The sequence below is a fragment of the Macaca mulatta genome, chromosome 7 (genome assembly GCF_049350105.2).
Source record: "Macaca mulatta isolate MMU2019108-1 chromosome 7, T2T-MMU8v2.0, whole genome shotgun sequence".
Taxonomy (NCBI): Eukaryota; Metazoa; Chordata; class Mammalia; order Primates; family Cercopithecidae; genus Macaca; species Macaca mulatta.
Genome location: NC_133412.1, coordinates 162,020,280 through 162,038,156, shown reverse-complemented (window position 1 = coordinate 162,038,156; position 17,877 = coordinate 162,020,280). Strand labels below are relative to the sequence as shown.

Genomic DNA, 17,877 nt, shown 5'->3' with positions numbered 1-17,877 from the left:
GCAGCTGGACCGTGGGCCGGCGAGCTCCAGCCTCTTCTCGGCTCCGGGAGGGGCGGAGTGAGCGCGGGAGGGGGCGGGGCCACGCCAGGCCGCGCGCCTGCCTCTCGGCTCGGCTGGGCTCGGCTTCGTTCGGTTCGGGGGTGCGCGGCGCGGGTCCGCCAGGCTGTGGCTACGAGGCCGCGGCGGGGCGCGAGCGCCGCAGGTGACCGGGGCGGGGAGCTGCGTGCGCTGGCGGCGGCTGAGGAGCTGGAGGCGGGCCCTCGCTCTCGGCCCAGGCGCTACGGGCTGAGGAGACCAGGCTAGCCGAGGCGGGCGAAGGGCTCGGGGCATCCACCTGACAGCCGGCGGCGCTCGCGGCCCTCAGCATGTTCCGCGAGGCGAGGGTTTTCCTCCCGCCTGTGGGCTGAGGCGGCAGCGGCGGCCCCCGAAGCGAGATGCACCTGCCGGGCGCGGCTTAGAGGACGCGGCAGGCGGGAAGTCCCGGCCGCCAGCGGGAGGGCTTTCGTTGCCGGGCCACCACCGCCTCCTGCCGCCGCCGCGGGCCCGAGCGGGAGCGGCGGGTGGGCGCCCCGACATGGCGGCCCGGAGCGCCCCGAGCTGCCACCTGCGGCTCGAGTGGGTGTACGGCTACCGGGGCCACCAGTGCCGCAACAACCTCTACTACACTGCGGCCAAGGAGATCGTATACTTCGTGGCGGGGGTCGGCGTGGTGTATAGCCCGCGGGAGCACCGGCAGAAGTTCTACCGGGGCCACAGCGACGACATCATCAGGTACCGGGGAGCGGGGGCCACCGTCACCCTGCGAGCCGCTCCCGGAGTTTGCACCCGCGGGTCCCTCTGGACGCCGTGACCGCTCCTGCACGGAGCATCACCCCGAGGGGAATCCGCAGCTGTCTCTCTGGTCCCGAGTCCGCCAGTTAACACGCTGCAAACGCCTTTCCCCTCTTCCTCTTCTAGGGACTCTCTCTCGGGTCCGTGCAGAAAGATCAGGTCCGCGGATCCACCGGGCACCCGGTTTGACGGCTTTGTGCCCTTTCACACTCCATCAAAATTACGCAAACTGCGAAAAGGTTATTTTTGTAGCACTTTATTCCTTTAGATCCTGTGAGAAATTTCTTATTAAATGCATTCTTAAAGCACCCGGGGTGGGGGAAATCCTTTACCTAATAAAGGACTGATGGAAGCACAGCAAGCCGTGGGCTGGTCCCGGGGAGCGCGCCCAGGGTGGCGTCCTGGAGGGCTCTCACCTCCTGGCCGTAATTATTAGTTCAGGTTTCACCGCCTGCTAGTATCAGCAGAAACCCCCGGCAACCTCCACTCAATTCACTGGATGTTAAAATATACACACCTGAAGGCAATTTAAGGTCGGTCTTATCTGAAGAGGCTGCTAAAAATAACTTCGTTGATTTCCAATTCTCTTCATTAAAATACTCCTAAATAAGCTACTTTTGTATTTTTTAAAAAAATTAAATCGCGATTGGGGTGCTATTTTTAGTCTTCCTTGGACAGTATCTCAAAGTTGGTCCCAGTACTTGTTTACATTTCTTCAGTGAGCGGTATATTTGAAATGTAATTTTCAATCAGTGTCTTAGAACTTTTGTGGTTAAAGTCAAGAGCTTCAGAAATCATTCTAGGCCACTGATTATTGCCTCAAGCACAGCGTTTTTTGTCCTTTACGGAGGAAAACATTAAAAGCAATTGAGAATGTGTTTGTGTGGTGCTCTTGGGGTTTTATCAAAGATTCTATGATTTGGGTTTGGTTACAAAATTTTTTCCCTCATGTATGTTGCACAGGATTTAAATTGGGCATTTCAAATCCAGTAGCTTGGTTCGAAGTCTTGTAGGTAAGAAGCCCTGGTACTTAAATTCCACAAATAAAGTTGTTCTTCTGTTTTGCGTCTCTGTACATCTATAATGTGTAAGAGGGAAAAGGAGGCCTAGGACAAACAAAGGTAGGGCAAGATGGAGTAAAGATAAGAAGAGCCAAAATTGGGATTGCACAATAAGGAATGAGGTGGTGCTATGTATTCAGTTTTTTGTTTTGTTTTGTTTCGTTGGACACCAGAGTACTTTTTCAGATTGTACTTAATGTATTACTTTGAAAAGGTAACTGATAAGTCATTTCATTTTTCTCAGGCTGGGACTCTGTATGGTGGTGATTAGGGTTACAGACCTATTATAATAGCCTAAATTGCTGATGGAAAAACTAAACTAAACCCAGAGTAATTATTTGTCTTGTTATTTATCCCAAGAGTAGAGTTTACCCCAGTGTCTTGTCTTTTTCCCTAATCCTTTCAAGTCTCTCTTCTTTCCCGTGTGTTAGGTCTCCTAAAGGAGACCTAACATAGTAGCTTTACCTAATTGCAGCAGCCTTCACTGAAGCCCTGCTCCAGATAATTTAGTCTGTTAGGTTGAATTCAGCTGGTGGAGTAAATGTGAAGGATTTTGAGGTCTTCTCGAGGTACACTTGTATTGTTTTTACTCCTTGGGGGTTTTGAGAGCAGTATAGCACTAAGGTCTTCTGAAACTAGACATGATTTATTTGGTGAGGTAAATTACATCTTGTTCTTCTGGCAGTAATTAGAAGCTGTATTATATGTCACATCACTTAAATTTCATAATTATGTTTCAGTAAACTCTAAGGAAGGTAATGCTTTGACTTTCTTTTGGTACAGTTGCACAACTCATACAAAACAACAAACATACTCGAATTTCTCATAGTTGAATACGTGCTTATGATTTTATCCAAATGATACATCTTTAATGTATAACAATGAAAATAAGTGTCCTGAAAAGTTTCAATGAGGTAGTAAAATCTGAATCATACAGCATCTTGAAATTGAAATTGGTGGCACAAATTTAATACAATACTAAGAATATAATTTAGGAATCAGTGAAAGGGCTCTGGACATTTTATTTCAAGTAGTAATGACAGATCATGTTTGTGAAATATATTGAGCAACTATTAAAACCTCTGAATATTTTTTCAGTTCATTGTTTGACTTGTGAGTATAGAAACAACTCTGGTAATTTTTAAATTATGTCACAGCAGAAGATGTAATGTAATTTGTAATTCACAAATGTGATGCATAGTGAAAAACAATGTTGCTGTAACCTTAGCCTTAGTAATAAAAAGTCAGTGCTGTTTTCATCATCTGTTTTGTTTCCACCTTTGTCTGAAACTTATGTAAAACTTATTGGTCAAATATTACTTAGTCTGAGGATAGAACTCTTCCAGAATGAGCAGATCATTGTCCTCAGGTTTTGAAAATGTGATTGCAATGTTGGTGGTAAAGACTGAATCATGACTAGTCTATCATTTGCTTACTCGTTCTCTGACCATTTTATTATCACCGAGGATTGCCAGGGGTGGTGCCATATGACATCTCATCATTTTCTCAGTGTTGCTTGTAGTTCTCAATCTTCTTTTTGCCATCTACCTGGGTATACTTCTCTAGTCATTTATCTTTTAGTTATATTTATCTCAGTAACTGATTTATATAGCAATTAGTTTCAGTGTCAGAAATAATACAGGGCTTTTTGGGTCACTTTTTTGGTCTTTTTCTCAAAATTCTCTAGTTATTTTATTATAAAATCTATAAATCTATAAAATCTATATCTACAAAAACCTCTAGTCTAGATTTAAGACTAAGTTATAAAATAAACCACTACCAGTTTTAGCATAAGATGCACATCTAGATCTTGGTCTATATTTTAAAACTTTTGCCAAGTTGTTAAAAGAATGCGATAGCTTTTTTTTTTTTTTTTTTTTTTTAACTGAGACAGGCTCTTGCTCTGCATCACACAGGCTATAGTGCAATAGTGCAATCGGTGCTCACTGTAGCTTTGAACTCTTGGGCTCAAGTGATCATCCCACCTCAGCCTCCCAGGTGGCTGAGACCACAAATGTAGGCCATGTTACCGAGCTATTTTTTTTTTTTTCGTTAACGATGGGGTCTCTGTATGTTGCCCAGGCTGGTCCTGGACTCCTTGGCTCAAGTGATCCTCCTACTTCTGCCTCCCAAAGTGTTGGGATTACAGGTGTGAGCCACCGTGTGCAGCCAGAGTGCAATATCTTTTCAAATTTATTATTCTAGGTACTTCCCATCAGCAAATTTTTGCAAGATTATTCTTAAGGATATTATTGACAGTTTTTAAATCATCTATACCAGTGAAGACCATTAGTGGAATATAATTAACTTGGGGCATTTTGTTATTTGATTCTGCTCTCCTTATGGGAGTAATCAGGGCCTATTGTTTATGTATTACGTAGTTGTAGAACTTAGAATGCTTTTTTTTTTTTTAAACATAGTCAAAGTGTCTCATGAGTTGGTGATGAGCTCAAATGACAATGCATCTGAAATATTTTGAAAAGTATACCATACTATATGGTTGCAGGTTAAAATAATAACTGTTCATTGCTTCTATGTATGGCTTTTTTTAAAGACAAAATGAAGGGTGTAGAAGCTATTTTCTTTATTTGTGGTAAATGTTCTTTAGAAAAAATACTGACCAAGCCTTATTGTAATCTAGCAAAAGTGGTTTTTGACTGCTCAGTATTTATGGTATAGAAACTTAATTTATTCAATACTAGTCAAAATTGTAATTGGAAAAGCGATTCCGAATGATATTTCCATGGTAGATAGATTTTTTTGTGTGTTTATATGGGTTCACAGTAGCAACTTTTTAAGCTGTGGTAGGAATTACTGGAAACCTACTTGTGGTCTACTTAATGCTTCCAGGTACATGTTCACGATTTCCCAGACCTGGCTTATCTTCAAAATAGTTTGAAGAGCTTTTCGCCAGTTTCTAGCCTTTTGCTCAAATGCACGAAGTCAGAATTTTTTAAGGTTGGAGCCCAGGAATCTATTTTTTAAAAAGTGTCTCAGATTATTCTGTTTGGGAAACACATTGCCCCAACCATGCCTAGAATTCTTAAGCAGTTTGAGAAATGGGCACAAACCCTATCCTCAAACCTGATTCCAGAATTTTCTTAAGCACTGTGCAATATGTAGAAGTAGTGCTTCAAAAAGTATTAGAAAACATATTTAATAAAATGTCCCTGTGCTTAAGTAACTAGAATTAGATGGACGTAGCATTTATAGACCATGTAACAATTATATTTGGTAAGATTTCATTTTATGTGTTGCAATATCAAAATATTTATGGTTTTTAAAATATTGCATAATTTAAGGGATAAAATTAAGAGATATTTTCCAGGAAAAGTAGGAATTAACTAGAATAATAGTTGAAGTTGTAATAGATGTGTATTAAGTATATATTCTTTAGGGATAAGCCAGATTATTAGATTTACATTTAATAACTATTTTCCTTTATTTTATAATGTCTTGTGTGCAAATATGCAGACAATTAATAAAACATGTTTTGGATATACATTAAGGAAAACATGGAATAATGAATTATTAGAAGCTATTAAGAACTTTTATTTCAAAGTTTTCTCATCCAAGAAATATTTGTTGAGCTTCTGTTTTGTGCAAGAATCCCTGACTTAAGATACTCAGAGTTTAGACACAATCAAATACTCAATGAGAATATGTATATTAGGAATAGCACTAATGTCCCTGTGATATGGTATGTACACGGGGTTATAAAAAGTTCACAATGATGTTTCTTATAGAATATAATACCTAAGCTAAGTCTTTAAGGACAATAGGGAGAAAGGGTCATCAGAAGAAATGAAAGAAGGTATAGCATTCTGGGAAGAGGTAACATTGTGTGCAGTGGTTTTGTGTTATGAGAGAATATTTGAAAAATTTGCGTATACTCTCTTCAGTTTGTTTTCTCCCATTTACTCTTGGCTTTGTTCTGTTTCACCATAGCAGTTCTTGTTGAGGTTACCAGTGACCACTGGCATTGCCAAATACAGTGATTATCAGTTCTCATCTTATTTGATTTTTCATCATGATTTGACTTAGTTGGTTCATTAGTCCGTTTTCACGCTGCTGATAAAGAGATACCCGAGACTGGGAAGAAAAAGAGGTTTAATTGGACTGACAGTTCCACATGACTGGGGAGGCTTCAGAATCATGGTGGGAAGTAAAAGACAGTTCTTACATGGCAGCAGCAAGAGAAAATGAGGAAGATGTAAAAGCAGAAACCTCTGATAAAACTATCACATCCCGTGAGACTTATTCCCTGCCATGAGAACAGTATGGGGGAAACTACCCCCCGTGATTCAAATTATCTCCCACTGGGTCCTTCCCACAACACATGGAAATTATGGGAGTACAATTCAAGATGAGATTTGGGTGGCGACACAGAGCCAAACCATATCAGTTGGTTGCTCACACCTTCTTAAGACCCTTTCTTAAGTGGCATTTGGCCCATGTCTATTTCTTGGTTTACTTGTTCTTTCAGCATATATTTACTGAACACCTATTATTTGCCAAAAACTATTCTTATCACTAGAGATATGGCAGTGAACCAAACAGATAAAATTGCCCACCCTTATGGAGCTTTTATCTACTGGGTGGGGAGATACAGAATAAAGAAGGTAAATTTTATATATGTTTGTAAAATTTTATATATGCATGTATATATGTATAGTTTGTAAGGGCTAAGGAAAACAAGGTGAGAAAATGCGATAGAAACTATTGGGGGCCGCCTTGGTGGCTCACGCCTGTAATCCCAGCACTTTGGGAGGCCGAGGCGGGTGGTTCAGGAGATTGAGACCATCCTGGCTAACACAGTGAAACCCTGTCTCTACTAAAAATACAAAAAATTAGCCGGGCGTGGTGGTGGGTGCCTGTAGTCCCAGCTACTCGGGAGGCTGAGGCAGGAGCATGGCATGAACCTGGGAGGTGGAGCTTGCAGTGGGCCAAGATCGCGCCACTGCACTCCAGTCTGGGAGACACAGTGAGTCTCCGTCTCAAAACAAAAAACCAAAAAAACAAAAAAAAACAAAGAAACTATTGGGAAGAGTTTAGATAGGTATTTAGATAGGGTGGCCAGGAAGACCTCACTGTAAAGGTGACACTTAAGTAGAAAGTAGGAGGTGAGGTAATGTGCTATGTGGATAGCTGAGGAAAGGACATGTTAGGCAAAGGGACTGTCAAATGCAAATGCCCTGAAGCAGAATGCCAGTGTTTTTGAGGAACAGTAAGAATGTTCCTCTGCTGGAGCAGAGTGAACTTGAAGGAAAGTAGTAAGAAATGAGGTCTGATGAGCTAATGGTGGTGAGGGCAGATTTTGTAGAAGTTTATAGGCTGATGAGAGGATTTTCACTTTCCCATCTGAGAATGGAAGTTATTGGAACTATGTAATCAAAATAGTGACATAATTTGACTTATGGTTTAACAAAGTCACTCTGGCTCCTATATTGACAACAGACTGAAGAGGGAGGGACAGGATGCAAGCAGGGAGACCACTTAGGGGACTGTTGCAGTAATCCAGTCAGGAAGTATTGGTGGTGTGGACTCGGGTGGTAACAGGGAAAGTAGTGAGAAAGAGTCAAATTTTGTATATGTTTTGAAGTTCAGGTAGCATGATATATTAATGGATCACATATAAATCGTGAGAGAAAAGAAAGGTCAATGATGATCACAGAAGTTTTGGTCAGAACAATTGAAAGAATGGAGTTACTGGCTACTGAATTGGGAAACAGTGTTGGAAAAGCAAGTTTTATATTTTGGACAGAAGGAAAGATCAACAGCTCTGTTTTATTTTACTAAATATTTTTGTTTTTAATTTTCGTGGGTACATAGTGTGTCTATTTATGGGGTACATGAGATGTTTTGATACAGGCAAGAACTGTGGAATAATCCTATAGAGAATTGGGTATCCTTCCCCTCAAGGCTTTATCTTTTGTATTATAGAGAATCCAGCTGCAACTTTTTAGTTATTCTAAAATGTACAATTAAATTATTGACTATAGTCACCCTGTTGTGCTATAAAATGCTGTTATTCATTCTAACTCTTTTTTTGGACCCATTAACTATCCCTACATCCCCTTAAGTCCTCCACTACCCTCTCCAGCTTCTGGTAACGTCCTTCTACTCTCTATGTTAATTAGTTCATTTGTTTTGATTTTTAGATCCCATAAATAGGTGGGAACATGCGATGTTTCTCTTTCTTTACCTGGCTTATTTCACTTAACAATCTCCAGCCCCATCCACGATTTTGCAAATGATAGAATCTCATTTTTTTATGGCTGACTAGACTCCGTTGTGTATATATACCACATTTTCTTTATCCATTCATCTGTTGATAGACTATTACGTTGCTTCCAAATCTTAGCTATTGTGAACAGTGCTGCAACAAACATTGGAGTGCAGATATCTCCTTGATATCCTGATTTCCTTTCTTTTGGGTATATGCCCTGCAGTGGGATTGCTGGATCATATGGTAGCACTATTTTTAGTTTTTTGAGGAACCTCCAAACTGTTCTCCATAGTGGTTATACAAAATTACATTCTCTACATCCTTGCCAGCATTTGTTATTGCCTGTCTTTTGGATATAAGTCATTTTAACTGGGGTGAGATGATATCTCATTGTAGTTTTGATTTGAAATTTTTATTATGGCTTCGATCTTGTTATTTGTTTTATTTGTTATTGGTCTGTTCGGGTTTTGGATTTCTTCCTGCTTCAATCTTGGTAGGTTGTATGTGTCTAGGAATTTGTTCATTTCTTCTAGATTTTCAAATTTAGTGACAGAGAGTTGGTCATAGTAGCCACTAATGATCCTTTGAATTTCTGCAGTATCAGTTGTAGTGTCTTCTTTTTCATTTCCAATTTTATTTGTATCTTCTTTTTTTTCTTAATTGGGCTAAAGGTTTGTCAATTTTGTTTAACTTTTTTTAGAAAAATAGCTTTTTGTTTCATTGAAATTTTGTATTAGTTTTTTAAAATTTCAATTTCATTTATTTCTGCCCTGATCTTATTTCTTTCTACTAATTTTGGGTTTGCTTTGCTCTTGCTTTTCTAGTTCGTTAAGATACATCATTAGATTGTTTATTTGAAGTTTTTCCTCTTTTTTGACGTAGGCACTTATAACTTTAAACTTCCCTTTGAGTACTGCTTTTGCAGTATCCTATAGGTTTTGATATGTTGTGTTTTCACTTGCATTTGTTTCAAGAAATTTTTCAGTTTCCTTTTTAATTTCTTCATGGACCCACTGGTCATTCAGGAGCATATTGTTTAATTTCCACATACGTATTTGTATAGTTTCAAAAATTCCTCTTGTTATTAATTTCTAGTTTTATTCCATTGTGGTCAGAGAAGATGCTTGATATTATTTCAATTTTTTTCAACATTTTAAGACTTGTCTTATGACCCAACATACAGTCTATCCTTGAGAATAATCCATGTGCTGAGGAAAAGAATGTGCATTCTGTAGCCATTGGATGAAATATTCTGCAAATATCTATTAGATCCATTTGGGTTATAGTGCATAGTAAGTCAGATGGTCCTTTGTTGATTTTCGGTCTGGAAGATGTGTCCAGTGCTGAAAATGGGTTGTTGAAATCTCCAGCTATTATACTTGGGCCTGTCTCTTTCTCTAGCTTTGATAATACTTGCTTTGTATATCTGAGTACTCTAATGTTGGGCACGTATATATTTAAAATTGTTATATCTTCTTGCTGAATTGACCCCTTTGTCATTATATGGTGACTTTGTCTCTTATAGTTTTTTGTCTTGAAATCTATTTTTTCTGGTATACTTAAGTATAGCTACTCTTGCTCTTTTTGGTTTCTATTGGCATGGAATATCTTTTTCCATCCTTTTATTTTCAGTCCATGTGTGTATTTATAGGTGAAATGTGTTTCCTGGATCAATGGAAGATCCATTGATCTGTTCCATTGAACTTTTCCAATGGATCTTCCATTGATCTGTTCATCCATTCAGCCACTCTATCTCTTTTGATTGGAGATTTTAGTCCTTTACATTTACACTGTCCTCCAGACTGTGGCCGTCTTCTCACAGCTCTACTACGCAGCGTCCTAGTAGAGCTGTGTCGGGGGTCCAACCCCACATTTCCTTTATGCACTTCCCTAGCAGAGGTTCTCCATGAGGACTCCGTCCCTGCAACATACCTCTGCCTGGACATCCAGGTGTCTTTCTGTTTTTCTTTCTTTCTCTTTCTTTCTTTCTTTTTTTTTCCCCACGGAGTCTCATTCTGTCTTGCCCAGGCTAGAGTGCAGTGGTGCAATCTTGGCTCACTGCAACCTCCAGCTCTTGGGTTCAAGGGATTCTTCTGTCTCAGCCTCCTGAGTAGCTGGGACTACAGGTGTGTGCCACCACACCTGACTAATTCTGTATTTTTAGTAGAGACAGGGTTTCATCATGTTGGCCAGGCTGGTCTTGAACTCCTGACCTCATGTGATCCATCCACCTTGGCCTCCCAAAGTGCTGGGATTACAGGTATGAGCCACTGTGCCTCATCCAGGCATTTTCATACATTCTCTGAAATCTAGGCAGAGATTCCCAAACCTCAGTTCTTGTCTTCTGCACACTTGCAGGACCAACATCATGTGGAAGCTGCCAAAGCTTGGGGCTTGCACCCTCCAAAGTCATGTCCTGAGCTGTATCTTGGCCTCTTTTAGTCACAGCTGGAGTGGTGAGGACATAGGGCACCAAGTCTCTAGGCTGTACATAGCAGAGGTGCCTTGGACCTGGCCCCGGAAACCAGTTTTTCCTCCGAGGCTCGGAGCCTGTGATGGGAGGGGCTGCCACAAAGGTCTTTGACATGCCCTGGAGACATTTTCCTCTTTGTCTTGGCGAGCAGCCTGTGACTCCTCATTCTTATGCAGATTTCTGCAGCAGGCTTGAATTTCTCCCCAGAAAATGGGTTTTTCTTTTCTACTACATCATCAGGCTGAAAATTTTCCAAACTTTTATGCTCTGCTTCCTCTTGAATGCTTTGTTGCTTAAAAATTTATCCCACCAGATACCCTAAATCATCTCTCTTAAATTCAGTGTTCCACAGATCTCTAGGGCGGGGCAAAATGCTGCCAGTCTCTTTGCATAGTAAGATTGATCTTTACTCCAGTTGCCAACAAGTTCCTCTTCTCCATCTGAGACCACCTCAGGGTGGACCTTTTTGTCCATATCACTATCAGCATTTTAGTCAAAGCCATTCAACAAGTCTCTAGGAAATTCCAGACTTTCCCACATCTTCCTGTCTTCTGAGCCTTCCAAGTCTTTAGGAAGTTCCAAACTTTCCCACATTTTCCTGTCTTCATCTGAGCCCTCCAAACTGTTCTAGCCTCTGCCAGTTACCCAGTTACAAAGTTGTTTCCACATTTTTGGGTATCTTTACCAATCTAACAAACTAAAACAACTGAATTAGTTTGTTCTCACACTGCTAATAAAAACATAAGCAAGACTGGGTAATTTATATAGGAAAGAAGTTTAATTGACTCACAGTTCTGCAGGGCTGGAGAAGCCTCAGGAAACTTACAGTCATGGCAGAAAGGGAAGGAAACATGTCCTTCTTCACATGGTAGCAGCAAGGACAAGTGCAGAGTGAAGACGGGGAAAAGCCCCTTATAAAATCATCAGATCTCATGGGAACTCACTATCATGAGAATGGCATGAGAGTACTCGTCACCATGATTCAGTTACCTCGACCAGGTCCCTCCCATGACTGGAGATTATGAGAACTACAATTCAAGATGAGAATTGGGTGGGGACACAGCCAAACCATATCAATAAGAAATGCAGAAAGGGGATAAGGATATACAAAATAAGTGATGATTTTTAGTAATTAGTGGTGGTAGAGGTGAAGCCAGCTGGGCTTCTGGGTCAGCTGAGGACTTGGAGAACTTTTCTGTCTAGTAAAGGATTGTGAACACACCAATTAGCACTCTGTGTCTGGCTAAAGGATTGTAAATGCACCAATCAGCATCGTAAAAATGGACCACTCAGCACTCTGTCAAGTGGACCAAGCAGTGCTCTGTAGCATGGACCAATCAGCAGGACGTGGGCGGGGCCAAATAAGGGAATAAAAGCTGGCCACCCAAGCCAGCAGCGGCAACCTCCTTCGGTCCACTTCCACGCTGTGGAAGGTTTGTTCTTTCGCTCTTCGCAATAAATCTTGTTGCTGTTCACTCTTTGGGTCTGCACTGCCTTTATGAGCTGTAACACTCACTGTGAAGGTCTACAGCTTCACTCCTGAAGCCAGCGAGACCACGAACCCACCGGTTGGAACGAACAACTCCAGACGCGCTGGCTTAAAGAGCTGTAACACTCACTGCAAAAGTCTGCGGCTTCACCCCTGAAGTCAGTGAGAACGCGAACCCACCAGAAGGAAGAAACTCCGAACACACCGTCTTTAAGAATTTTAACACTCACTGCAAGGGTCCACAGCTTCATTCTTGAAGTCAGCGAGACCAAGAACCCACCAGAAGGATCCAATTCAGGACACCGTTGTATCATTGGCATTGTTATTCTGAGTCTGTGGTGTGTGCAAGGTGGGATAAAACAAATCAGTAATTTTGGGACATTCTAATTTATTAATCTATTATATTTGAGAACCAAAATTCTCAGGATGGAAGAAGAAAAATCAGGAGTAACTGTCAAGAACTGTGAACTTACTGCAGTTTTACCCTACTGGAAAGTTACTAGGAACCTACCACAATTTCTTGGATGCTGACGGAACACATCAGCTTCTGGGTCAGAAAAAAAAGGGTTTATCACTTCATATATGCACAGCAAACAGCATGAGCACTGTGTTTGTGTCAGTAATCTTTGCTCACCTAAACCCACAGGGTGATATACAGGAGCCTAAACTGTGAGTTTGCATCACAGCTAAGTAACCTGGGGTTTATGGAAACTGAATCTTTTATAATAGGCTGCAAACAAACCTGCTTGTGATAGTTAGTTTTCTGTGTCATCTTGACTAGGTTATATAGTACCAGATGATTTAATCAAACATTAAGTGAGCTGTGAAGATATTTTATAGATATGATTAACATCTTATCAGTTGGCTTTCAGGAAAGGAGATTATTCTGTATAAGGGGCCCCACTCAACCAGGCACGGTGGCTCACACCTGTAATCCCAGCACTTTGGGACGTTGAGGCAGGAGGATCGCCTGAACCTGGAAGGTAGAGGTTGCAGTGAGCCGAGATCATGCCTCTGCATTCCAACCTGGGTGACAAGAGACTCCATCTCAAAAGAAAAAAAAAGAAAAGATTGCAACATCAACTGCTGCCCTGCCCTGTGGATTTTAGACCTGTCAGTCTCCACAATCGTGAGCCAATTCCTTGAAATAAATCCCTTTGTATATATTCTATTAGTTCTGTTTCTCCGCAGAACCCTGAGCGATACAGTGTCCTTTGCGCTGGAGAGAGAGACTTTTTTTTTTTTTTTTTTTTTTTTTTTTGAGACGGAGTCTCGCTCTGCCGCCCAGGCTGGAGTGCAGTGGCCGGATCTCAGCTCACTGCAAGCTCCGCCTCCCGGGTTCACGCCATTCTCCTGCCTCAGCCTCCCGAGTAGTTGGGACTACAGGCGCCCGCCACCGCGCCCGGCTAGTTTTTTGTATTTTTTAGTAGAGACGGGGTTTCGCCGTGTTAGCCAGGATGGTCTCGATCTCCTGACCTCGTGATCCGCCCGTCTCGGCCTCCCAAAGTGCTGGGATTACAGGCTTGAGCCACCGCGCCCGGCCAAGAGAGACGTTTTTTATACTGAACAGTAAACAAATCTACCCTTTGTCCAGAGGGAGATACTATCTTTATTTTTCAAGTCTGTTTGCTGTACAAATATCCTTCAAAAAATAGTCTAGAACAAAGTTAATACCTTTGCATTCAAAATTTTAAGAAACATGGGCTCGGTGCGGTGACTTGTGCCTGTAATCCCAGCGCTTTCGAAGGCTGAGGCAGGTGGATCACTAGAGGTCAGGAGTTCAAGACCAGGCTGACCAACATAGTAAAACCCCATCTCTACTAAAAATGCAAAAATTAGCTGGTGTGGTGGTGTGCTTTTGTAATCACAGTTACTTGGGATGCTGAGGCAGGAGAATCTCTTGAACCTGGGAGGTGGAGGTTGCAGAGTGAGCCAAGATTGCACCATTGCACTCCATCCTGGGCAACAGAGCAAAACTCCATCTCAAAAAAAAGAATTTTTTTTTTTTTTCAGAAACATGAGACATCCATGGAGAATTATTTCCTCACAGTAACATAGAAGTAAAAATTTTGTAGTTCTGAATTTGAATTGGAAATGTCCATATGAACTCACAATGTATCATATATGAATATGTTTTTTTACCTAGTTCTCTCCACTGAAAGTTTACAAAAAATGTGACAAAGCCAGTATAGATAGCAAGTCCCAGACTCTGGTCTTAAAATTCATTCTTCAAGATAAAAACTAAGGATTCATGGAGAAGTAGCTGATTCCTGGTTTGCGCCTAGAATATCTTGACATCAGAGAGTGCAGGACATATAAAAGACTAGTAGGGTGACACACAAAGTTCCAAGGAGCCAATACGAAGTGACTTCTACATGGGACAATTTGAGTTTTTTAATTAGGGTAAGAATTGCAGTCAATTCAAGTTCAAGGTAATTGGTCACCTTCTAAAGATGACAGGGAACCAACTCATTTTCTTGGGAATGACGTAAATAAAAGGAAAGACGTGCCATTATCCCTTGTTAGCCTTTATTATATAAACTGATGATACTATTGGACATTAAGTAATTAGCCATACGTCACATAACTTATCAGTGGCAGAAGGCAGGATCTGGTTCAGTTCCTTTCTGTTGAGTAAATCTATATTTCTGTACTATATTTAAACTTCTGATACTCATAGTTTATGGCTTCAGGAGAAAAGATCTTAGGAGAATGCTTTAATCAGTCAAGATAGACTAAATTTTGGTATAGTAACAAATATCCCCAAAACCTGGATCGCTTAATAATGAAGGTATATTTTTCATACCCGTTATTAATTAGTTTCCCTAAGGGTTCTGTTCTTTGTGGTTAGTCTTGAACACAGACTAATGGAGCAGTGATTACCTTGAGCATTGACGGTTGCTTGTGCCAGAAGAAAAGAGAGCTCTAAACATTCTCACATATCCAATCTACAATCTAAATACTTTAGCATGGAAGTAACATTCATCAGATAGGCTCCTAACTCATTTGAAAGAAACCCCAAAAACTGATAACATTGTTTCAACCAACCACAAAGAAGCCCAAAAATGAAATCATGTTATATGCTTAAAATGGAGAAAACCTAAATATCTTTGATAAACTGCATTATTGATCCCTGAAATATTTAACTTACCACTTTTTTGGTTGTTGTTTTGTTTTGTTTTGTTTTTGAGATGGAGTCTTGCTCTGTCGCCAGGCTGGAGTGCAGTGGCACCCTCTCGGCTTACTGCAACCTCCGCTTCCCTGGTTCAAGTGATTCCCCTGCCTCAGCCTCCTGAGTAGCTGGGACTACAGGCACGCGCCACATCGCCTGGCTAATTTTTTGTATTTTAGTAGGGACAGGGTTTCACCATGTTTGCCAGGATGGCCTGGATATCCTGACCTCGTGATCTGCCCACTTCGGCCTTCCAAAGTGCTGGGATTACGGGCGTGAGCTACCTTACCGGGCCACTTACCACTTCTTATCCTTCCACAGTTCTATGTCCAGAAACAGAAAATAACAGAATTGTCGATATAATATATACCTAACAGGGCAAACCACAATGGCTTCTGAGAAAAGTTGTACACTCAAATTGAAGTTTTCAACTCTTGTATACCTGAAGAGAGCCCCAAACATGCAGGAATCCATACAATATTAAACAAATCTTTATTGTTATTGATAAGTAAGAACTTACTCTTGCTCTTTTGTTACTTGTTTTCTTGTTGTTTCATTGTCTTTTATTCCTTCTTTCCTTCAGGTCTTATTTTAGACAAGGTGATGTTCTCTGGTGATATGATTTAGTTTTCTGCTTTTTATTTTTTGTGTATCCATTTTATGTCTTTTGGTTTGAGGTTACCATGAGACTTGCAAATGCTATCTTATAATCCATTATTTTAAGCTGATAACAACTTAACACTGTTCATATAAACAAACAAAGAGAAAACTAAAACTCTGTGCCCTAACTTGGTCCCCTCATTTTTAAAAATTTGTTTTATTTTTTGAGACAGGATCTCACTCTTTTGCCCAGGAAGGAGTACAGTGGCGCAGTCGTGGCTCACTGCAGCCTTGACTTCCCAGGCTCAAGTGACCCTTCCATCTCAGCCTCCTGAGTAGCTGGGACTACAGGTGTGTGCCACCATGTCCAGCTAATTTTTGTATTTTTTGTAGAGACGAATTTTGCCATGTTTCCCAGGCTGGTCTTGAACTCCTGGGCTCAAGCAGTCTGCCTGCCTCAGCTCCCAAAGTGCTGGGATTACAGGCATGGGCCACTGTGCCTGGCCTATCCTCCTGCTTTTTAACTTTTTGTTATTTCTATTTATATCTTATTGTACTGCCTATGTCTTAAAAAGTTCTTGTAGTTATTATTTTTATTGGTTCATTTAGTCTTTCTAGTTAATATAAGAGTAGTTTACACACTACAGTTGCAGTGTTATTCTGTGTTTTTCTGTGTACTTACTATTACCAGTGAGTTTTGTACCTTCAAAACTCACTTGTGATTACTTATTGCTCATTAATGTCCTTTTCTTTCTGATTGAAGTACTTCTTTTAGCATTTCTTGTAGGACAGGTCTGGTGTTGAAATCCCTCTGCTTTTGTTTGTCTGGGGAAGTCTTTGTTTCTCCTTCGTGTTGAGGGATAATTTCACCGGATATACTATTCTAGGGTAAACTTTTTTTACTTCAGAACTTTAAATATATTATGCCACTCTCTCTGGGCCTGTAAGGTTTCCACTGTAAAGTCTGCTGCGAGATGTACTGGAGCTCTGTTGTGTGTTGTTTCTTTTCTCTTGCTTCTTTTAGGACTCTTTCTTTATCCTTGATCTTTGGGAGTTTGACTATTAAATGCCTTGAAGTAGTCTTCTTTGGGTTAAATCTGCTTGGCATTCTATATCCTTCTTGTACTTGGATACTGATATCTTTCTCTAGGTTTGGGCATATCTTTTTCTGTTGTTATCACTTTGAATAAACTTTCTACTCCCATCTCTTTCTCTAGCTCCTCTTTAAAGCTGGTAACTCTTTTATTTGCCCATTTGAGACTATTTTCTAGATCCTGTAGAGGTGCTTCATTGTTTTGGTTGTTGTTTCTGTTTGTTAATTTTTGAGACAGGGTCTTGCTGTGTCACCCAGGCTGGAGTGCAGTAGTGTAATCTCAGCTCACTGCAACCTCTGCCTCCCAGACTCAAGTGAGCCTCTCACCTCAGCCTTCTGAGTAGCTGGGACTACAGTCATGTGCCACTATGCCCAGTTAATTTTTTTTTTTTGTATAGACAGGGTTTTGCCATGTTGCACATGTTGGTCTTGAACTACTGGGCTCAAGCAATTCACCTGCCTCGACCTCCCAAAGTGCTGGGATTACAGGTGTGAGCCACCATGCCCAACTCATTTCATTGTTTTTTATTTTTTCTTTTGTCTTCTCTAACTAAAATAACCTGTCTTCAAGCTCACTAATTCTTCTGCTTGATCAATTCTGCCATTAAACGACTTGGATGCATTCTTCAGTATGCCAATTGTATTTTTTCAGCTCCAGGATTTCTGTTTGGTTCTTGTAAATTATTTCAGTCTCTTTGTTAAATGTATCTGACAGAATTCTGATTTCCTTCTCTGTGTTATCTTCAATTTCTTTGAGTTTCTTCAACACAGCTATATTTTGAAGTCTCTTTCTGAAAGGTCACATCTCTCTGTTTCTCCAGGATTGATCCCTGGTAGCTTATTTAGTTCTTTGGTGAGGTCGTGTTTTCTTGGATGGTGTTGATGCTTAGATGTTCTTTGGTGTCTGGGCATTGAAGAGTTAGGTATTT

At 40.9% G+C, this 17,877-nt stretch overlaps 1 protein-coding gene across 1 annotated transcript in view; it reads left to right on the top strand.

Annotated features, from left to right (window-relative positions):
* The first annotated feature begins 223 nt into the window (after positions 1-223).
* EML5 (EMAP like 5) overlaps positions 224-17,877 on the top strand; it is a 192,335-nt gene continuing 174,681 nt past the window's right edge. The window contains exon 1 of the mRNA XM_015144346.3: positions 224-771. Coding sequence (XP_014999832.2) covers positions 575-771 — 197 coding nt within the window. The 5' untranslated portion in view covers positions 224-574. The remainder of the gene's footprint in view (positions 772-17,877) is intronic.